General features: G+C 37.4%; 2 protein-coding genes across 3 annotated transcripts in view; both read left to right on the forward strand.

The window, feature by feature from the left end:
• LOC131943732 (neuroendocrine convertase 1) overlaps positions 1 to 8,006 on the forward strand; it is a 31,275-nt gene extending 23,269 nt beyond the window's left edge. The window contains exons 14-19 of one of the 2 annotated variants that reach the window (XM_059303955.1): positions 933 to 1,090; positions 1,548 to 1,681; positions 2,131 to 2,250; positions 4,390 to 4,521; positions 4,611 to 4,623; positions 7,017 to 8,006. In XM_059303955.1, coding sequence (XP_059159938.1) covers positions 933 to 1,090; positions 1,548 to 1,681; positions 2,131 to 2,250; positions 4,390 to 4,521; positions 4,611 to 4,623; positions 7,017 to 7,027 — 568 coding nt within the window. In that variant the 3' untranslated portion in view covers positions 7,028 to 8,006. The remainder of the gene's footprint in view (positions 1 to 932; positions 1,091 to 1,547; positions 1,682 to 2,130; positions 2,251 to 4,389; positions 4,522 to 4,610; positions 4,624 to 7,016) is intronic. The other variant, XM_059303954.1, reaches the window with a different exon arrangement.
• Positions 8,007 to 9,246: 1,240 nt separating this feature from the next.
• The window catches only part of LOC131943821 (neuroendocrine convertase 1), an 18,266-nt gene continuing 2,679 nt past the window's right edge, over positions 9,247 to 24,833 (forward strand). The window contains exons 1-11 of the mRNA XM_059304113.1: positions 9,247 to 9,537; positions 12,180 to 12,284; positions 12,542 to 12,658; positions 13,200 to 13,278; positions 16,806 to 16,843; positions 18,923 to 18,999; positions 19,542 to 19,630; positions 21,458 to 21,630; positions 21,847 to 21,969; positions 23,239 to 23,319; positions 23,480 to 23,580. Of these exons, the coding sequence (XP_059160096.1) occupies positions 9,358 to 9,537; positions 12,180 to 12,284; positions 12,542 to 12,658; positions 13,200 to 13,278; positions 16,806 to 16,843; positions 18,923 to 18,999; positions 19,542 to 19,630; positions 21,458 to 21,630; positions 21,847 to 21,969; positions 23,239 to 23,319; positions 23,480 to 23,580 (1,163 nt within the window). The 5' untranslated portion in view covers positions 9,247 to 9,357. The remainder of the gene's footprint in view (positions 9,538 to 12,179; positions 12,285 to 12,541; positions 12,659 to 13,199; positions 13,279 to 16,805; positions 16,844 to 18,922; positions 19,000 to 19,541; positions 19,631 to 21,457; positions 21,631 to 21,846; positions 21,970 to 23,238; positions 23,320 to 23,479; positions 23,581 to 24,833) is intronic.

Below are 24,833 nucleotides of genomic sequence, written 5' to 3' on the forward strand. Positions count from 1 at the left end.
GACAGGGGTCATAGTGTTAGCTGACAGGGGTCATAGTGTTAGCTGACTGGGGTCATAGTGTTAGCTGACAGGGGTCATAGTGTTAGCTGACTGGGGTCATAGTGTTAGACTTTTGACAGGGGTCATAGTGTTAGCTGACAGGGGTCATAGTGTTAGCTGACTGGGGTCATAGTGTTAGCTGACAGGGGTCATAGTGTTAGCTGACAGGGGTCATAGTGTTAGCTGACTGGGGTCATAGTGTTAGCTGACAGGGGTCATAGTGTTAGCTGACTGGGGTCATAGTGTTAGCTGACAGGGGTCATAGTGTTAGCTGACAGGGGTCATAGTGTTAGCTGACAGGGGTCATAGTGTTAGCTGACTGGGGTCATAGTGTTAGCTGACAGGGGTCATAGTGTTCGACTTCGGACAGGGGTCTTAGTCTTAGACTTCTGACAGGGGTCATAGTGTTAGACTTCTGACAGGGGTCATAGTCTTAGACTTCTGACAGTAGGGGTCATGGTGTTAGACTTTTGACAGGGGTCATAGTGTTAGACTTCTGACAGGGGTCATAGACTTCTGACAGCAGGGGTCATATGGTTAGACTTTCAACTGTAGGGGGTCATATTGTTACACTTTCTAGAATAGGGTACAGTAACAACACCACACGCGCTACGCTGCTATCTTTAGTACTTAAACATTTTAGCCAGAACGTAGGTTAAACTGTTTGTGTAACTTAAACTGTAGAAGTTAAAATTTGTAATTAAAATGTAAAAACTTAAACATCTTAGTTAATCAGTTACAGATCTTTTAGATTATCTTTAAAAGTTTAGCATATTAGTTAATTAAGCTTAATATTTCGTCTAAAAATGTGGTAATTATTTTTAGATAAATAGTTATGAAAAGATGTATTGAGATTTTGAGATTTGAGGTCAAATGATGCGTATCTCACCCAGGGAGATCACCCCCGGCCAGTTCGTGGAGGTGGAGTTTTCAACAGACGGATGTCAAGGTCAGGACAACGAGGTCAACTGGCTGGAACACATCCAGGTCGTCTTCGACGTGGACCACGAGAACAGGGGCAGGATCTACGCCGACCTAGAGTCGCCTATGGGTGGGTACACCTTTACCCTTCCAGTGGCGGAGACATGTATATATATATATATATATATATATATATATATATATATATATATATATATATATATATATATATATATATATATTTATATATATATATATATATATATATATATATATATATATATATATATATATATATATATATGTGTGTGTGTGTGTGTATAGATATATGTGTGTGTGTGAAAAATTTACAAAATGAGCCCCCCCCCCCCCCTCCATAAGAAATTCCTTCCTCCACCCCTCGCTTGACCAACCAGCACCACCCCACACCACCCACCGTGAAGACCTGAGTGTACAGTCTATGACTGTCTAACTTAGACCAACCAGCCCCACCCCCACACCACAGTCAACGACTGTCTAACTTAGACCAACCAGCCCCACCCCCACACCACAGTCTACGACTGTCTAACTTAGACCAATCCTTACAGGCACCAAGACCACCCTGTTTTATGAGAGGTCCTACGACACATCCAAAAAAGGCTTCAAGCAATGGCCGCTCATGAGCGTTCACACTTGGGGCGAGAGGCCACAGGGTAAATGGAGGTTCCGTGTTGCGGACAGGGTAAGTTACAGCTGGTGACCTTATGACCTCATGACCTGTCTGTTGCAAGAGCTGATGACCTTTTTGTTATTGGACCTAATACAAAGTAAAGTTCCCTTTTCAAACCTGTCGATCAAGAGCCGCCTTTACACACAGTTGGGTGGACTCAGGGACGATCTACGGACATGAGCCCGGATTCGAACTCGAGACTTACCGTCCAGCTCTCTACCGTTAGACCACTCCGTCCGCACATTGGACCTAATGACCTGTTTGTTATTGGACCTAATGACCTATTTTCTGAGTGACCTGATGCTGTTTCACCCAATGACCTATTTTTTTCAACCCAGTGACATGTTTTCTTTTTGACCGAATAACCTGTTTGCTCTTTGACCTAATAACCGTTAGCACTATTCAGCAAACGGAGACAACTCTGGCATCGTTTAAAAAGTTGCTTGTCTTCCCTGATCTAGAATGTGAATGGCACCGCCCGTGGAAGACTGAACAGCGCCAAACTAGTCCTGTACGGCACCAAGGACAAGCCCAAGCACCAGACTAACATCAAGGGATGCGGCAAGACAGAGACACAAGTGGTTAGTGGGTTTTTTGTCTTCGTGATGTTAGTGCCAGTACATGTCATTAGGTGGTCAGTACATGACATCAAGTGGTCAGTACATGTCATCCAGTGGTCAGTGGGACTTTTTTGTCTTCGTGATGTTAGTACATGTCATTAGGTGGTCAGTACATGACATCAAGTGGTCAGTACATGTCATCCAGTGGTTAGTGGGGCTTTTTTGTCTTCGTGATGTTAGTAATGTCATTAGGTGGTCAGTACATGTAATCCATTGGTCAGTACATGCCATTCAATGGTCAGTACATAACATCAAGTGGTCAGTAGATGACATCAAGTGGTCAGTATATGACATCCAGTGGTCAGTGCATGACATCAGGTGGTCAGTACATGTCATCCAGTGGTCAGTGGGGCTTGTTTGTCTTCGTGATGTTAGTGTCAGTATATGTAATTAGGTGGTCAGTATATATCATTAGATGGACAGTAAACGACATCCAGTGGTCAATGTCATTAGGTGGTCATTATATGTCGTTAGGTGGTCAGTACATGTCATCAAGACGACATTTAATACGCAAGGTGCTTATATTCCTTGACAGTATGACAGGATGTGAAATTATATAAACACCTGGCGTATTTCCTCTAGAGTTAACCGAAATAAATATTACGTGTTGATATGACTATAAATAGCCCCACCAGTAAAAAAAAAACAGTATTTAGCTCAAGTTTCGAGTTTAAAGTTGAGTTAATTTTATAGGCACCAGCTGTTGAGAATCAACAACCAACTGAAGCGTTGGTACCTGGGGAACAGGTGAAACAGAACAATTCATTTTTCTATTTTCTTTCTAGTATATGCTTGATGGATACGCTTACGATATATATATATATATATATATATATATATATATATATATATATATATATATATATATACAAATATACACATATAATTCAAGTAAAATATACTTATGGTTTGTTATGAGTAAATTATTACTATACTACTATTTTTGGAATTTACGGTACTTTTATTTTGATGTATATATTTTATAATAATTCTGTTACCCAGTGTTTCTTCCAGACTTTTTTCTCCGGGGGGGGGGGGGCACTTGAAATTTTCGAGGGGGCGGTAGACTTTCTTCGGGGGGGGGCGGACACTGTTAAAAGTATATATTTTCTATATAAATTATATAAATTTCATTTCGTTCGGGGGGGCGGTAAAAAATTTTCGGGGGGGGGGGGGGCTTCGCCCCCCCGAAGAGATGCCTGGAAGAAACTCTTCTGTTACCGATACTGGTTAGAAGCAAATATTTAATGTAATTTAATATTTCATTTATGTGCGTCTATGTTGACATTTCAGATAATTGCTTTATTAAATTATATTTGTTTTTTCTGTTTGTTTATGAAATATGGTTATAAAGCTTATTTATTTTGTTTGCTGACATTCAGTTAATTATATATTTTTCTTGGTCGGACAGTTACTTTAATTGTTATTATATCGCCGAGCAAAAAAAAAAAGTTTTTCCTCAGTGAGCGAACATTTTTCTGGCTACTTGTTTGTAAGAGTCAAACCGACAGGGAGGACATATTGACAACATGTTTTCGTTATGGTAGAAAACCACTTTTAATGTGACAAACACGGTGTAATTTAAAATAAATTTCCTGGTGCGTCCGCCTAATGTTGCTAATAATTAACATGGTCGTCATAGCTAAATTATGATACGCTTCACGTGTTAAGGGAATGGGTGATTTAATTATAATCCAAAGTTTGAAATTCTTGTAAATAACGTAATCTATTTTATGTTTTAAAGAAACCCGATACATTAGAATTAACACCATTCTCTCTCTCCCTTTCTCTCTTTCTCTCACTCTTTCTCTGTCTATCACACACATACACATTAAGCGAGAGTATGTATGTCATGACTGGCGAGCCAAACATTTAACTCAGTTGTTTTTTCTAGATCGTTATAGGACATCATACAGACACAAAAACGACAGACAGAGACCTTGAATCTATATAGATATGCATAAATACGGCAGAAAAATATACAGAAAATTGTTAAAATCATATAATTGACAGGCAGATAAAATACAGACAGAGATCAGACATATCGACGGACAGATACAAGATAATATTTAGATAACTAATTCCTCCTGTATATTCCAGAACGTTCCCAACCCAAGTCAACTCAAGCTAAAAATAGCCGAGCTGAAGTCCCTGCTTCACAACAACAACAATGTGAAAAACCCCAACGTCCAGTCGGAGATGTTGCAGTTGGTTAGTGATCTAGAGGGACAGGTAACTTGACGGCTTGTAGATCAGTTGTTGTTGAGAGCTAGTGAGTAGATCTTAGACAAGTAAATAACCCATTGTTGTGTTTCTCACAGTATCATCCACCAGGTAAGATTTGAGTTTCTTATAAGGTCAGAAATGGTGGTTTATAAGGTCAGGTGTGTACATGGTGGTTTATAAGGTCAGGTGGGTTCAAGGTGGTTTATAAGGTCAGGTGTGTACATGGTGGTTTATAAGGTCAGGTGGGTTCAAGGCGGTTTATAAGGTCAGGTGGGTTCAAGGCGGTTTATAAGGTCAGGTGGGTTCAAGGTGGTTTATAAGGTCAGGTGTGTACATGGTGGTTGATAAGGTCAGGTGGGTTCAAGGTGGTTTATAAGGTCAGGTGTGTACATGGTGGTTTATAAGGTCAGGTGGGTTCAAGGCGGTTTATAAGGTCAGGTGTGTACATGGTGGTTTATAAGGTCAGGTGTGTACAAGGTGGTTGATAAGGTCAGGTGGGTACATGGTGGTTTATAAGGTGGGTACATGGTGGTTGATAAGATCAGGTGGGTACATGGTGGTTTATAAGGTGGTTACATGGTGGTTTATAAGGTCAAGTGGGTATATGGTGGTTGATAAGGTCAGGTGTGTACAAGGTGGTTTATAAGGTCAAGTGTGTACATGGTGATTTATAAGGTCAGGTGGGTTCAAGGCGGTTTATAAGGTCAGGTGTGTACATGGTGGTTTATAAGGTCAGGTGGGTTCAAGGCGGTTTATAAGGCCAGGTGTGTACATGGTGGTTTATAAGGTCAGGTGTGTACAAGGTGGTTTATAAGGTCAAGTGGGTACATGGTGGTTTATAAGGTCAAGTGGGTACATGGTGGTTTATAAGGTCAGGTGTGTACATGGTGGTTTATAAGGTCAGGTGGGTATATGGTGGTTTATAAGGTCAGGTGTGTACATGGTGGTTTATAAGGTGGGTACATGGTGGTTTATAAGGTGGGTACATGGTGGTTGATAAGGTCAGGTGTGTACAAGGTGGTTTATAAGGTCAAGTGGGTACATGGTGGTTTATAAGGTCAAGTGGGTACATGGTGGTTTATAAGGTCAGGTGTGTACATGGTGGTTTATAAGGTCAGGTGGGTATATGGTGGTTTATAAGGTGGGTACATGGTGGTTTATAAGGTCAGGTGGGTACATGGTGGTTTATAAGGTGGGTACATGGTGGTTTATAAGGTGGGTACATGGTGGTTTATAAGGTCAGTTTGGTATATGGTGGTCAATGGTGGTTTGTTAAATAACTTAGGATTTATGACTTTCTGGGTTACGTGGATTATCTCCCCCCCCCCCCCTCCGTTAATTCCGGAAATTATAGTTGTTAGGTGGTAAGTTATATCTAGTGATAACAGCGCGCTCATACTGCTTTTAGCTATTGTAAAATTCCTACCATTGTACCTACCTACTGTCTTACCTCATTCAGCTAATATTGCTTCATATTAAACATGTATCCATCGCTTGGCTTAGCCCATTTAATCAACAATGCTTCATCGTATAAGCTATTCTCTATTGCTTTGATTTTTAACTTGCTTTGTACATCTACTGGTAAAGTTGCTCTCCCAAAATATATAGACCAAAGGCTTACTGCTTTATATTTTTAACCATTTTATTAATTTTTATCAACGTATACAAAATTATTATTTATAAATACGCTTAACTTGTTTAGTTGGCGATTATAAAAAAAATATTATCAAACTTGTTGATTTAATCATAGTTAATCCCACTACTTACAAAATTAACACTTCCAAAAAGAAAAAAAACCACAACCCCCCCCCCCCCACCCCCACTAAAAAAGAACTTTTTGTGACTTAACTTTGACCAACATAAGAAGTCCAGGACTTAGTCCAAGTACATCTTGTCCACCTGTAGTTGGCATAGTTTTTATTTTATTTTATTGGTTAATGAACTACTAGTATACAGTAATGCATGTTTAGAAATATCAGAGATTCTGAGACTATTTTAACAGAACCATCTGCCACTATGGACTTAATTAGATACATTTACCCGATTCCCCTACAATTAAAAATTTATTTTTAAAATGCCTACTCTCTTAAGTTTTCCTTTAAAATAATACACAATATATATATATATATATATATATATATATATATATATATATATATATATATATATATAAATATAAGTTGCGGTTTATATATATATATATATATATATATATATATATATATATATATATATATATATATATATATATATATATATATATTTAATTTGCGGTACGTGCTTTTTTTCTAGTTTTTTAAATAACTTGAAAGTATATTGAATTCATACATTGGACTTCTTATTCAATGTTTCTGTACATTAAATTTAATGTATACTTAATAATTACACCAAGTGCTAGTATATATGTATGCATTCGTATTTACCTCGCTACTACACTAATTTGATCTATTCACTTGACTTCTCCATATTCCGGTACTAACATTTTGTCTTCGTCTCCTCAGCTTCAAGTTAAAGCGGCTCATCAGGTCCCTCTGAATCAGCTGCTGACAGAAATTTTAAGTTTATAGTTTCGTTTCGGCAATTTGTCAACAACAAAAAGTATACTCAGTAGAGGTGATTGAAAAATGAATAAAAATCAGGTCAAGAGTTATTTAAAAAGTGTGAACTGTTTTGTCATCTTTGTGGCACAAGAGAAGAATAATTCTTTTGTCTTGGACATCATTTGTTGTTGTTGTTGAAATCAAGAGCTCATTGTAGTCTTATTAACTCAATATAACACAACTAAGGGAAGCAACTGATGTATTGTTTATTATAATCCTAGGGGAGGCAAATTATATATTTTGAAACTATCATTTAACCAAAAGGGGGTAATTATGTAATATATAGTTCTTAAAATAAAAGAAATTAATTTCTGTATAAACATTTTCGGTAAAATTCGACTTAAGTGAGGTGACGTATATTAGTTTTACAATCTTATACAACTAAGTGGTGAGCAAGTTAAGTTGTCGAGCAAATAAGGGGCGGTAATTTACGTTATATTTATTGTGTTCCATACTAAGGGGAAGGAACTTATATTAAATTTTAAAGTGCCATACAACTAAAAGAAAGATACTTATATTTTATTTTCTGGATCCTATTATAGAGAAACTACTTAAGATATTTTTTAAGCAAAATAAAACTATAGAGAAATTACTTATATTCAAATCGACGATTATTTCAAAGATCTTGGGGACATTCTTTTCGTAAGAAAATATTTTATTTATTTTCGCTCAACTCTGCATTTCTAGGCAATGTTAAAAACTCATGTTTTAAAAAACCTGACAACAAAACTGAATGATTTGTTTGATTAATTTGTTGACTGTATTTTACTAAATGCTGTGATCGGATTCTTACTTAGAAACTTGGTGACTGTTTTTAATTTATTTTTAAACCAGATATTTTTCTGGCATTCGTTGGTTTGGTGTTGCAAAATAAAATGTTCTGACTGTTTACATATGGTTTCATCCGTTATTATATGTGTTCATTATATGTGGTACCATTTGCTACTTTATGTGGTGTCGCCTGTTGCGTCTTACTAGCAGAACTGGTCTCATACATATACTGGTCCAAATATTTCATATTGTCGCACTCACTTTATAAGGCCTCATTCTGTACACATTGCGTACATGAGCGGGATTGATTTGTTTTGGGTCTTGATTGGATGAACCTGTGTTAGAGGTCTGATCTATATGTCTGGTCTGTATGTCTGGTCTGTATGTCTGGTCTGTATGTCTGGTCTGTATGTCTGATCTGTATGTCTGGTCTGAATGTCTGGTCTGTATGTCTGGTCTGTATGTCTGGTCTGTATGTCTGGTCTGTATGTCTGGTCTGTATGTCTGGTCTGTTAGAGGTCTGGTCTGTATGTCTGGTCTGTATGTCTGGTCTGTATGTCTGGTCTGTATGTCTGGTCTGTATGTCTGTATGTCTGGTCTGTATGTCTGGTCTGTATGTCTGGTCTGTATGTCTGGTCTGTATGTCTGGTCTGTATGTCTGGTCTGTATGTCTGGTCTGTATGTCTGGTCTGTATGTCTGGTCTGTATGTCTGTATGTCTGGTCTGTATGTCTGGTCTGTATGTCTGGTCTGTATGTCTGGTCTGTATGTCTGGTCTGTATGTCTGGTCTGTATGTCTGGTCTGTATGTCTGGTCTGTATGTCTGGTCTGTATGTCTGGTCTGTATTCCTGGTCTGTATGTCTGGTCTGTATGTCTGGTCTGTATGTCTGGTCTGTATGTCTGGTCTGTATGTCTGGTCTGTATGTCTGGTCTGTTAGAGGTCTGTATGTCTGGTCTGTATGTCTGGTCTGTATGTCTGGTCTGTATGTCTGGTCTGTATGTCTGGTCTGTATGTCTGGTCTGTATTTCTGGTCTGTGTGAGCAGGTACAGAGTTCAGAGTTTAGACAATGAGCGTGTAGAACGTAAACAATAACTCCACTATTGACGTTGCCAAGACAACCAGATGTCGCAAATGTACGTGCTGAAGTCCAACAAGACCAAACCAATTACACACAATTACACGCGATTACACAATAACTAATCATGATGTAAGCCCACCCAGATATAGACGAGGCGCTACTTTAGTTAGAACTGAGAGACAGCCTGTATTACGACTGAAGCAAACCTGAACTGATTGAAAGATGGCCCCGGCAGCAGCTGGCTTTGATTAAAACATGGTATTAATATCTCAATCAGCAGGCGGGATCAAATGGTCTTAAAATACTTACACGCCATAACACAAACAACACATGCAGGCAATAGAACAACTAACACTCAGAGAAAACATACAACACAGCAGGCCGTCACATTATGGGCAAGTTAGAGATAGCGTTGCTGGTGGTAATGGGGATATACAGTCAGCATAAACTGACCACTGCTGACGATGGTGAAGACCTGCATTACCTCAACGAGTGGGCTGTTGGGATCAAAGGCGGGCTAGATGTAGCCATGGAGGTAGCAAGACAGCATGGCTACACGTTGATAAGACCGGTAAGTTTTGTCCTGGGTAGCGGTAAGTCTTCGTTCAAGATTAACATGGATATATGTACAGTAATGATATTTGTACACCAGTGATATTTGTACACTAATGATATTTGTACTCTAATGATATTTGTACAATAATGATATTTCTACAAAAATGATATTTGTACACTAATGATATTTGTACAAAAGTGATAGTTGTAAAACACTGACCGATACAAAAATAACTTATATATATATATATATATATATATATATATATATATATATATATATATATATATATATATATATATATATATATATATATATATAAACTCAAACACACATGCACGATCACACACAAATGCTTTACTGTGTTTTTAATTTGAAGGAATTACTTTTTTGCCCATTTTCCTACGTTCGTTTTTTTTCTATCATTTATTTTTCTGTGAGTGTAACTGTTTTCGTTTTGTTCTGTGTGCGCACATTTCTATTTGCGCATTTGTTTGCACAATTTTCCTTTGCGTCTTTTATGTGCTCATTTTTCCGTTGCGCATTTTTCTAACTACTGTGGTACGGATGTGGGTATGGGTGTGGGTGTGGATGTACAAGGTGTGCGTGTAGGTGTAGGTGTAGGCGTGGGTGTAGGTGTGGGTGTGGGTGTGGGTGTAGGTGTAGGTGTAGGTGTAAGTGTAGGTGTAGGTGTAGGTGTAGGTGTAGGTGTAGGTGTAGGTGTAGGTGTAGGTGTAGGTGTAGGTGTAGGTGTAGGTGTAGGTGTAGGTGTAGGTGTAGGTGTAGGTGTAGGTTTAGGTGTAGGTGTAGGTGTAGGTGTAGGTGTAGGTGTAGGTGTAGGTTGTAGGTTGTAGGTGTAGGTTGTAGGTTGTAGGTTGTAGGTGTAGGTTGTAGGTTGTAGGTTGTAGTTGTAGGTTGTAGGTTGTAGGTTGTAGGTTGTAGGTGTAGGTTGTAGGTTGTAGGTTGTAGGTTGTAGGTTGTAGGTTGTAGGTTTTAGGTTGTAGGTTGTAGGTTGTAGGTTGTAGGTTGTAGGTTGTAGGTTTTAGGTTGTAGGTTGTAGGTTGTAGGTTGTAGGTTTTAGGTTGTAGGTTGTAGGTTTTAGGTTGTAGGTTGTTGGTTGTTGGTTGTCAGTGTGGGTGTGGTTGTATGTGTACTTGTACGTGAATGAGTAGGCTTAGGCGCTGGCATTGACATAAGAGTAAGAGTAGGCGTAGATATATGTGTTTGTGTAAGTATATTTGTATGTTATGTTCCTCTATGCTTTCGTCGGTCACCCCCTCCACGCCCTTGATTTTCAAACCACTACATTATTTTCAATGGTGAGAATTTCTTTTTTATGGTATAGGAAGGCTTTGCCTAGTATTAAAGTAATTTTAACTAAGAAATCTAATTTCTGCATACATAATAGCAACTCATTACTATTCATAATTTGATAGCATGGATAAATCTTATTTTGAACAGTATTTATTTTTAATACACGTACACATTCAAAACTTTACGTCACGTTGCTGATATTTTTCCGACCGCCCATTTAGCAACCTGTCACATATGTGGAGATCGTGCAAAAGTTATATCTATCTCACGTACAACTATATAACAGTCTAAAACCACATACTATCACCCCTATGTTTCAGATGACGTATATACCTGACCCCTATGTTTCAGATGACGTATATACCTGACCCCTATGTTTCAGATGACGTATATACCTGACCCCTATGTTTCAGATGACGTATATACCTGAGCCCTATGTTTCAGATGACGTATATACCTGACCCCTATGTTTCAGATGACGTATATACCTGACCCCTATGTTTCAGATGACGTATATACCTGACCCCTATGTTTCAGATGACGTATATACCTGACCCCTATGTTTCAGATGACGTATATACCTGACCCCTATGTTTCAGATGACGTATATACCTGACCCCTATGTTTCAGATGACGTATATACCTGACCCCTATGTTTCAGATGACGTATATACCTGACCCCTATGTTTCAGATGACGTATATACCTGACCCCTATGTTTCAGATGACGTATATACCTGACCCCTATGTTTCAGATGACGTATATACCTGACCCCTATGTTTCAGATGACGTATATACCTGACCCCTATGTTTCAGATGACGTATATACCTGACCCCTATGTTTCAGATGACGTATATACCTGACCACTATGTTTCAGATGACGTATATACCTGACCACTATGTTTCAGATGACGTATATACCTGACCCCTATGTTTCAGATGACGTATATACCTGACCCCTATGTTTCAGATGACGTATATACCTGACCACTATGTTTCAGATGACGTATATACCTGACCACTATGTTTCAGATGACGTCTATACCTGACCACTATGTTTCAGATGACGTCTATACCTGACCACTATGTTTCAGATGACGTATATACCTGACCACTATGTTTCAGATGACGTATATACCCGACCCATATGTTTCAGATGACGTATATACCTGACCACTATGTTTCAGATGACGTATATACCTGACCACTATGTTTCAGATGACGTATATACCTGACCACTATGTTTCAGATGACGTATATACCTGACCCATATGTTTCAGATGACGTATATACCTGACCACTATGTTTCAGATGACGTATATACCTGACCACTATGTTTCAGATGACGTATATACCTGACCACTATGTGCTGGAGAGACGAGGGACACGAAAACGTTCGCGACGAGAAGCAACAGCCAACACCAAGAGGCTCCTGGAGGACGATAGGGTAGGGGTGGGGGTGGGGGTGGGGGTGGCTCATTTGAGCCGGTGGGGTGCGGCAGGTTGGGTGGGGACAGGTAGAATGGGATCGGACAGGGTATGGTATTTAACTTTTTTTATAGCGTAGGTTTTATGTATGTGGGGTTAGATCATATAAAACTATGGGTAGGCCAACAAGGCCTCTGAGACGGGCTATGTGTGAGTACAATATACGATCCTGTTGTTTTTGTGTCAACACTCACGGCATGTGTCTGTCCTTTACAGGTGACTTTAGCCGAGCAGCAAAAAACTGTCAAACTAGAAAAAAGGGGATTTTACACAGAGAGGGGATTTAACGATCCAGATTATAAGCACGAGTGGTATCTAATGTTTGAGGACAATGTAAGACTGCAACTCTGTTTACTGTATAGTTATATATATATATATATATATATATATATATATATATATATATATATATATATATATATATATATAAATAGGCTGTAAATATAAATCTAGGAATATATATTTCTTTTAATTATCTAAATAAATGTATATAAATGTGTATATATATATATATATATATATATATATATATATATATATATATATATATATATATATACATATATATTAGACATGATTTGTCTAGGATTATCTATATATATATATATATATATATTTATATATATATATATATATATATATATATATATATATATATATATATATTTATATATATATATATATAGGCTGTAAATCTAAATCTAGGATTATATATATTGTTTAATTATATAAATAAATATGTATATATATATAATATTTTATATGTATATATATATATATATATATGTATATATATATATATATATATATATATATATATATATATATATATATATATATATATATATATATATATATATATATATAATCCTAGAAACCGCATATGAATGTCAAGGAATGTTGGGAGATGGGCTATACCGGCAGAAATGTCACGATTGTGATACTTGATGACGGTTAGTTATGTGATACTTTATGACAGTTAGTTATGTGATACTTTATGACAGTTAGTTGTGTGATACTTGATGACGGTTAGTTATGTGATACTTTATGACAGTTAGTTATGTGATACTTTATGACAGTTAGTTGTGTGATACTTGATGACGGTTAGTTATGTGATACTTGATGACGGTTAGTTATGTGATACTTGATGACGGTTAGTTATGTGATACTTTATGACGGTTAGTTATGTGATACTTTATGACAGTTAGTTATGTGATACTTGATGACGGTTAGTTATGTGATACTTGATGACGGTTAGTTATTTGATACTTGATGGCGGTTAGATAATAAATGTTAAATGTTTGTTAGGTGGGCCTTGATTACTAATCAACCCACCGTACCTAATAAGATCGGTCGCCTGCACGTTTAACCCCTAATAGGCATAAAACTCTACTGCATCTATCATACTATATATTATTGATAAATAAATATTACAGAAATTTAATTTAACTTTACAAGTAAAACAATTTTTTAAAAATATTCTTTGAACTATGAAAATAATCCATACTTATGATTTTTAACAGTAAAAGATTAGATAGCTTAAATTGATTAAAAATATTTCCAGTGTTGAGCGCTACCAAAGATTGTGATGCGTATTACTTCAATAGAAAACTATGATGTGTACCATAAGATTAATACACTTTTAGTATCCAGTAATTGTACGTCGATGTTTTGTAAACAAATGACATAACGTTCTTCACGTACTTAATTAAGTCGACAGTACACGGCGAATATTTGCTTTAAACACGATCACTGGTCTGCTATAAATCAACTCAAAGTGAGAGCAATTAGTTCAATGTACAAAACCTTTACCACAATGGTCATGTTTAATGCTAGATCAGAGCATTGCATTATAAGAGAGCTGACTTGTGGATATAAGGAGTAACGAATACTCAGTAGAGTTATACTTTTTTGTTTATATTTATATTTTAACAAAAAAAAATATTTAATTTATCATTTCTCAATTTAATATTTATCATTTCTTATTAATCGATTTTCTGGTCCGTACGATAAAGTTACTAACTCCGACTATAAAGCTACTGACTCCCAGTATAAAGTTACTGACTCCCAGTATAAAGTTACTTACTCACACTATAAAGCTACTGACTCCCACTATAATGTACCGTCTCCCACTATAAAGCTATTGACTCAAACTATAATGTACTAAATCCGACTATAAATCCGACTCCCACTATAAATGTATTGACTCCCACAGCTCCAAAAGTCTCTAGACTCCCATCGAATAGTTTGTATTGATTGGTCGGCATGTCTATTTGAACAAACTAGGACGTGTCACGTGTGCTAGTTAGACATGGAACAGGTGTTTTACTTTACTCGGGCACACTTTAAGTGTCATTACCCTCGCATTCCATCTCACAGTCGATTTTAAAAACAATATCTATATCTGTATCTATCAACACATACACAAACACACACACACACACACACACACACACACACACACATATATATATATATATATATATATATATATATATATATATATATATATATATATATATATATGCACTCACATATATATATATATATATATATATATATATATATATATATATATATATATATATATATATATATATATATATATATATATATATATATATATATATACATATATGTACACATATTTATATACATATTTATATACATCGTATACAAATATAATTCTCTACGCCGACTCACTAACCCTCCTCCAGCCCCCCCCCCCCCTTCCCCCATCCATCGCTCTCCAGGCATGCGCAACAGCGTGTACCCACCCACCCCATTCGGACAACTGTGTCTTTCGAGAAGTCTTCAGCCGTCAATAAATAGCGGCGTATAGCGGCGTATGCTAGGCCGCGGGACGGCTCGTATAAATATAATCTACCAAACAATACGAGTAGGGTTACACACCGCTAATGCCGCTAATGTACTACACCCATTCAAGTTCTAAAAAATGGATTTATCAAAAAAAAGTTTTTAAATGGAAAAAAATACAGGCAATATAAAAATTAATTTAAAAAAAACTAAATAAAAAGAAATTTTATCCCAAGCTTATATTTTATTGAAGCCCGAAGATATAAATGTTTTTGCGTGCTAATGCTACTATTTTTGCTGCAGATAATCACGTTTTGATACAGTGCTTCAGGTATCTCTTCACCACCTTCTTAGTCGCACCCATATTTAAAAAATATCTTTTAGAACGTGATTGTGTTTTCCATACAAATAAAAACTTCGTGAGCGTTAAATGCGAATGTATCAAATCTTTACACCGTGAGCATGCACATGTTTTAATATCTCACGTTTAAGGTCAAACCATTAAAGTTAAGGTCATGTTTAAGTTCATGGAAATAAGTAAAACCAAACAACGGAAATAAGTAAAACCAAACAATGGAAATAAGTAAAACCAAACAAGGGAAATAAGTACAAACCAAAAAAGGGAAATAAGTATAAACCAAACAAGGGAAATAAGTACAAACCAAATAAACCGGTAGTGATCTCCCCTAAACTTTCTCGAATATTCTTATATAAAACAACAGGGGATGGTAACTGGGGATATAGTTATGATTTTTAATCCATTTTAAATACTTAAACTTTTAAAAATAGAATAGAATCTCATAAAAAAAAACATTGCGCACCAAGCAAACGCCGAATAAAAACGCGTATAATAGTGCGCAATATTATTAGTACTTTAAAAATTTACATTAGTTTTTTGAGAAATCGGAAGTAGCGTAAATTACTACTTCCAGTCAACGGAAATTACTCAAAATTTAACAGAAGGTAGAGAATTAGATCTTTTACTTACATGTGAAATTTCATTTATCTATCTGAAATAGTACTCAAGTTATAGGCTTTTGAAAAATTCAAAGTAGGAAAAGTACCACTTCCGGTTATCGGAAATCGCTCAAAAGTTGATACGGATCTACGATTTTGATAAAATACTTATATATGAAATTTCATCAACCTAGCTGTAACGGTACTCAAGTTATCGTGTTTACACACGGACAGACAGACAGACACACACACACACAGACATACGGACAAGATTGCAAAATTATGTTTTTCCGTATCAGTGAGGTGTAAAACGTCGAGATTTGTAAAAATCTCGATTTTTTTTTTTTGCACGATTACAATACTTTCTCTATACTACGTATATACGAGAAAGTAAAAAGGGAAATAAGTATAAACCAAACAAGGAAAATAAGTACAAACCAAACAAGGGAAATTAGCATAACCAATAAAGGGAAATAAGTAGGCCCTACACACCAAACAAGGGAAAGAAGCAAAAACCAAACAAGGGAAATAAGCAAAAACCAAACAATGGAAGTAAGTAAAAACCAAACAAGGGAAATAAGTAAAACCAAACAAGGGTAATAAGTAGGCCATACACACCAAACAAGGGAAATAAGTAAAAACCAAACAAGGGGAATAAGTAGAAACAAACAAGAGAAATAAGTATAAACGAATCGTATTTTTGCAGGATTGGAGTTCAATCATCCAGACTTGAAAGACAATTACGTGAGTGCTTCAGCATTGTTATGTGATAGGTCTCTTAGCACATTACCATTTGTTTATTGTCTTTGTCATCACCATATGTTTATTGTCATTGTCATCACCATATGTTTATTGTCATCACTATATGTTTATTGTCATAAAGTAAAGTAGTAAAAAGTTTCCCTTTCAAACCTGACGGTCTATAGGGCAAGTGAAGTAGAGTTCACTTGTTTCTGTGACCTCGGCATATGAAGAGATAGTGTGGTAAACACTATGCCCAGCCGCCTTTACTTTCCCTAACGTGAGTTAGGTACCCATCTGAGTTGGGTGGACTCAGGGACGGTCTACTGACTTGAACCCGGATTCGAACTCGAGACTTACGGGTTAGCAGTCGAGCTCTCTACCGCTAGACCACTCCGCCCCTTGTTTATTGTCATCACTATATGTTTATTGTCCTTCTCTTATTATCTCTGTTATAATACATCTCCACTTGTGTTTTATTCATTAATGTCCACGACATCATTTTTAAAGTTCTTACTTTGGTCTGTTTTGGACGGCGTGGTCTGGCGGTAGAGCGCTCGACTGCTAGCCTGATGGTCTCTAGTTCGTATCTCGGTCATGAATGGAGACTGCAGGACGTCTCTGAGTCCACTCAGCTCTGACGAGTACCTGGCTCACGTTAGGGAAAATATAAGCGGCTGGGCATAATGCTAACTACATTATCCCTTCATACGCCGAGCTCACATATTAACTCTACTTCATCTGCCCTATGGTTCGTTCGGTCTGAAAGTGGAACTTCACTTTGTTCTCTGCCACTTTTGTTGACACATAATGTGACAAATGTTTTTGGCAATTGTTTTTGACAAATGTTTTTGAAAAAAATGTTTAACCTTTGACAAAAATGTTTTTAACAAAATATTTTTGACAAAATGTTTTTGACAAAATGTTTTTGACAATTTTTGACAAATGTTTTTGACACATGTTTTTGACAAATGTTTTTGACAAATGTTTTTGACAAAAATGTTTAACCTTTGACAAAAATGTTTTTTTGACAAAATGTTTTTGACAAATGTTTTTGACAAATGTTTTTGACAATTTTTGACAAATGTTTTTAACACATGTTTTTGACAAATGTTTTTGACAAATGTTTTTGACAATTTTTGACAATATGTTTTTGACACATGTTTTTGACAAATGTTTTTGACAAAAATGTTTAACCTTTGACAAAAATGTTTTTTGACAAAATGTTTTTGACAAAATGTTTTTTGCCAAAAATGTTTGACAAAGATGTTTAACCTTTGACAAAAATGTTTTTTGACAAAATGTTTTTGACAAAATGTTTTTTGCCAAAAAAGTTTGTTTTTGACAAAAATGTTTTTGACAAAAATGTTTTTGACAATTGTTTTGACAAAAAGGTTTTTGACAAATGTTTTTGACAAAAAGGTTTTTGACAAATGTTGTGTTCCACTAATGATGTCTGCCACGACTTGTGTGTCACCAAATATCAGAAAATTCTGTGTTACTAAAGTCGTATATCATCAAGTGTCACCTATTTTGTATAATACCATTGTTGTGTGTCACCACCACAAATGTTGTGTCTCACCATTGTTGTGTCACGACTATAGTGTCACAAATATTGTATCACCAGCATCAATGTAGTTTGACCAGCGTTGCATTTCAACACTTTACATGACCGTGTAAAAATATGTATAATCACCATAACCAGCAATGTGTGTCACCAACGTTGTGTTTCACCTAGTGTCACCAGTAGTGTGCGTCACCAATTTTGTGTATCGCCTGGTGTCACCAGTGTTTTGTGTCACCAGTGTTGTGTGTCACCAATGTTGTGTGTCGCCAGTGTTGTGTGTCACCAACGTTGTGTGTCACCTAGTGTCACCATTGTTGTGTGTCACCAGTGATGTGTGTCACCAGTGTTGTGTGTCACCAATGTTGTGTGTCACCAGTGTTGTGTGTCACCAACGTTGTGTGTCACCTAGTGTCACCATTGTTGTGTGTCACCAGTGTTGTGTGTCACCAGTGTTGTGTGTCACCAGTGTTGTGTGTCACCAGTGTTGTGTGTCACCAATAGTATTTCTTCCCCAGAATGCAAACGTCAGCCATGATTTCTTCGACAATGACACCGACCCTACTCCCCGTTATGACAATGAGAATTCTAACAAGTGAGTCCATGCGTGACTCCTCCTAGAGTCACAGTTTATCTAATTAGTGACTCCTCTCAGAGTCACAGTTTATCTAATTAGTGACTCCTCCTAGAGTCACAGTTTATCTAATTAGTGACTCCTCCCAGGAACACAGTTTAATCTAGCCACGTTTTGACATAAAAATAACATCAACAATTAGTGTTAGGTTTAAAAAATGTAGGTAACATCATCAATAAGTTGTACTTTAAAAATGTACATCCCATCATCAATAAGTTGTAGTTTAAAAATGTAAGAAACATCATCAATACGTTTTAGTTTAAAAATGTAAGTAAGATCATCAATAAGTTGTAGTTTAAAAATGTAAGTAAGATCATCAATAAGTTGTAGTTTAAAAAATGTAAGTAAGATCATCAATAAGTTGTAGTTTAAAAAATGTAAGTAAGATCATCAATAAGTTGTAGTTTACAAAATGTAAGTAAGATCATCAATAAGTTGTAGTTTACAAAATGTAAGTAAGATCATCAATAACCATTAGTTTTTAAAAGAATGTGTTTTATAAGCCACGGTACGAGGTGTGCTGGGGTCGTTTCCATGATGGCAGACAACCACATCTGCGGTGTCGGCATAGCCTTCAACAGCAACATTGGAGGTACAGTACGTTAGTACTATAGTAGGTACAGTACATTAGTGCTACACCAGGTACATTACATTAGTGCTGCAGTAGGTACATTAGTGCTACAGTAGGTACAGTACATTAGTAGTATAGTAGGTACAGTACATTAGTGCTACAGTAGGTACAGTACATTAGTGCTACAGTAGGTATATTACATTAGTGCTACAGTAGGTATATTACACTAGTGCTACAGTAGGTACAGTACATTAGTGCTACAGTAGGTACATTAGTGCTACAGTAGGTATATTACATTAGTGCTACAGTAGGTATATTACACTAGTGCTACAGTAGGTCCAATACATTAGTGCTACAGTAGGTACAGTAGGTACAGTACATTAGTGGTACAGTGGATATAGTAGGTACAGTACATTAGTGCTATAGTAGGTACAGTACATTGGTGGTACAGTGGATACAGTAGGTACAGTACATTAGTGGTACAGTGGATACAGTAGGTACAGTACATTAGTGCTATAGTAGATACAGTACATTAGTGGTACAGTGGATACAGTAGGTACAGTACATTAGTGCTATAGTAGGTACAATACATTAATGCTACAGTAGGTACAGTACATTAGTGCTACAGTAGGTACAGTAGGTACAGTACATTAGTGCTACAGTAGGTACAGTACATTAGTAGTATAGTAGGTACAGTACATTAGTACTATAGTAGGTACAGTACATTAGTAGTATAGTAGGTACGGTACATTAGTGCTATAGTAGGTACAGTACATTAGTAGTATAGTAGGTACAGTACATTTGTGCTACAGTAGGTATATTACATTAGTGCTACAGTAGGTACAGTACATTAAGAGTATAGTAGGTACAGTACATTAGTACTACAGAAGGTACAGTACATTAGTGCTACAGTAGGTACAGTACATTAGTGCTACACCAGGTACATTACATTAGTGCTGCAGTAGGTACATTAGTGCTACAGTAGGTACAGTACATTAGTAGTATAGTAGGTACAGTACATTAGTGCTACAGTAGGTACAGTACATTAGTGCTACAGTAGGTATATTACATTAGTGCTACAGTAGGTATATTACACTAGTGCTACAGTAGGTCCAATACATTAGTGCTACAGTAGGTAAATTACATTAGTGCTACAGTAGGTACAGTACATTAGTGCTACAGTAGGTACATTAGTGCTACAGTAGGTAAATTACATTAGTGCTACAGTAGGTACATTAGTGCTACAGTAGGTACATTAGTGCTACAGTAGGTACATTAGTGCTACAGTAGGTACAGTACATTAGTGCTACAGTAGGTACATTAGTGCTACAGTAGGTAAATTACATTAGTGCTACAGTAGGTACATTAGTGCTACAGTAGGTACATTAGTGCTACAGTAGGTACATTAGTGCTACAGTAGGTACATTAGTGCTACAGTAGGTACAGTACATTAGTGCTACAGTAGGTACATTAGTGCTACAGTAGGTAAATTACATTAGTGCTACAGTAGGTACATTAGTGCTACAGTAGGTACATTAGTGCTACAGTAGGTATATTACATTAGTGCTACAGTAGGTATATTACATTAGTGCTACAGTAGGTCCAATACATTAGTGCTACAGTAGGTCCAATACATTAGGGCTACAGTAGGTACATTACATTAGTGCTACAGTAGGTACATTACATTGGTAATTTGGTAATTTATTTAAAATTCTTTGTTATAGTGAAGTTTATTAAAGCACAAAATTAATATTTTTAAAAACTCTGTATGATTGTTTAGCAAATTTCATAACAAAAGCAACTCACTTTCAAATTGTTTCGTTTACTAAATGTGACGTGTTTTTGAAGCAATTCGAGTGTTGGACGGTGCCTTGACGAAAAGGCTGGACGGCGAGGTGTTTGCTTACAAGCGGGAGGAAGTTGACATCTATTCTTGTAGCTGGGGGCCACAGGACAACGGCGAACTGCTGGATGGCCCATCCCTCATAGCACAGAAAGCTTATGAGCTTGGTGTTAAAGAGGTTAACCTTTGATTTAATCCTAACTTTCTGTTTGGTTAGGTAGTTGTAGATGTGATGTGACTTCACACAAAGTTTATTGGTTTTTACACAGAAACATAGACCTCGCCCAACATAGACCTCGCGTTTATGGGTTGATGTATGGCTAATCTGTGGGGTTGGGGGGGGGGGGGGTTAATGTTTTGCTGTAGGTCTAATCTGTTAACCCCATCTATCTAGGGTCGGGGTGGCAAAGGTAGCCTGTACGTCTGGGCTTCAGGTGACGGAGGTAAACATGACCACTGTAACGCTGACGGTTACGCTTCAAACATTCACATCATTAGTGTCAACAGCGCTACTGAAGTAAGTCTTCGTCGATACACACACTCACAGACACACACACACAGACACACACACACACATACACACATCATCATCAGTGTCAACAGTGCTACTGAAGTAAGTCTTCGTCGATACACACACTCACAGACACACACAGACACACACACAGACACACACACATCATCATCAGTGACAACAGTGCTACAGAAGTAAGTCTTCGTCGATACACACACACAGACACACACAGACACACACACACACACACACAGACACATACACACACAGACACACACATAGACACACACACATCATCAGTGTCAACAGTGCTACTGAAGTAAGTCTTCGTCGATACACACACACACACAGACACACACACACATCATCACATTCATCAGTGTCAACAGTGCTACAGAAGTAAGTCTTCGTCGATACACACACACACACACAGACACACACACACACATACACACATCATCATCAGTGTCAACAGTGCTACTGAAGTAAGTCTTTGTCGATACACACACACACAGACACACACACACACACAGACACACACACACAGACACACACAGACACACACACACATCATCAGTGTCAACAGTGCTACTGAAGTAAGTCTTTGTCGATACACACACACACACAGACACACAGACACACACACACAGACACACACACACACACATACACACATCATCATCAGTGTCAACAGTGCTACTGAAGTAAGTCTTTGTCGATACACACACACACACAGACACACAGACACACACACACAGACACACACACACACACATACACACATCATCATCAGTGTCAACAGTGCTACTGAAGTAAGTCTTTGTCGATACACACACACACAGACACACACACACACAGACACACACACAGACACACACACAGACACACACACATCATCAGTGTCAACAGTGCTACTGAAGTAAGTCTTTGTCGATACACACACGCATACATAGGCCTATATATATATATATATATATATATATATATATATATATATATATATATATATATATATATATATATATATATATATATATATATATATATATGGGTGTGTACATGTTAACTTAATATTAGGTGTTATTCTGCATGTTGATATGGGTGTGAGTGTAAGCATGTTAACGATTACAACTACTGGCCAGGTACATTTAAGTATAGGACCTGGCGGAAGCAGAAGTTTTTGTTAGTGTCGATGTCACGTGACTTGTAAGTCCCCCCCCCCCCCACACACATGTCTAGTACCTACATAACCACCAGTACGTGTTTGCTCCCCAGCATGGCACCATCCCCAGCTACTCTGAACGCTGTGCCTCCACCATGACGACCACCTACAGCAACGGCTACGGAAGGGGGGTGGTAATTTATCTACACGTCCCTCTCGTGTTTACCTCATAAAACAACTCGATACTTACTAGGCTCTTCTACAAAACCACTATATATATATATATATATATATATATATATATATATATATATATATATATATATATATATATATATATATATATATATATAGGTGAGTTCAGATATTCACAACGGATGCACAGATAGCCACACAGGGACATCTGCTTCTGCACCGATGGCTGCGGGTGCTTTAGCACTTCTTCTAGAATCAAAGTGAGGCATTCTGGGTACAAGAGAATACTAGACATGAATGTGTTGACGTTATATACGCACACATTTTAAATCTACACACAAACACTCTAAATCTCTAATATTGTCACACACAAATATTATATGTTATATACATTATATACATATATATATACGAGAAAAATGGCCCGTTGAGGAAGGATACACCGGGCGCTAGGCTGATAGTGCTGTCTCTTTTCTCTAAACTAAAACCACCCCCCACCCCCCACCCCCCACCCCCACACACACCACCCCCCACCCACACACACACCACCCCCCACCCACACACACACCACCCCCACCCCCCACCACACCCCCACCCCCCACAAAACATGTATACCGTCCCATTCAACGAAATATAATTATATACTTTTTCCAGTGTCCGCCCCCTCCCCGAAAATTCTACCCCCGCCCCCGAAAATTTCAAGTACCCCCACCCCTCTCCGGGGAGGAAAAAGTCTAAACTAAAACCACCCCACCCACCACACACACCACCCCCCCCACCCCCCACACACACCACCCCCACCCCCCACCACACCCCCACCCCCCACAAAACATGTATACCGTCCCATTCAACGAAATATAATTATATACTTTTTCCAGTGTCCGCCCCCTCCCCGAAAATTCTACCCCCGCCACCGAAAATTTCAAGTACCACCACCCCTCTCCGGGGAGGAAAAAGTCTAAATTAAAACCACCCCACCCCCCCCCCCCACACACACACACCCCATTCCACCCCCCTAAAAAAACATGTCTACCGTCCCATTCAACGAAATATAATTATATACTTTTTCCAGTGTCCGCCCCCTCCCCGAGGGGGGGGGGGGCTCAAACGTTCTTACGCGGGGGTGGGGCTTCGCCCCTACCCGAAGAATTGTATGAAAGGAACTCTTCACGCAAACCACTTAGATTACACCAAATTGCCTTTGTATTGAATGTTTACTCGATAATCAATGACGTCATATCAATGTGTGCACTATCCGGCTTGAGATTATTTTCTACTCTGTGCGCTAAATGTGTCGACGTCATACTTCGTTTTTCGAATTACTATGCATGTTTTTAAATTGCTTGTGTTTTCTCTAGAGCGTTCTTGTCAGACAGATAGATAGATAGATAGATAGATAGATAGATAGATAGATAGATAGATAGATAGATAGATAGATAGATAGATAGATAGATAGATAGATAGATAGATAGATAGATAGATAGATAGATAGATAGATAGATAGATAGATAGA

The sequence above is a fragment of the Physella acuta genome, unplaced genomic scaffold (genome assembly GCF_028476545.2).
Source record: "Physella acuta isolate Inbredline_101_S28 unplaced genomic scaffold, ASM2847654v3 ptg000466l, whole genome shotgun sequence".
Lineage (NCBI taxonomy): Eukaryota > Metazoa > Mollusca > Gastropoda > Physidae > Physella > Physella acuta.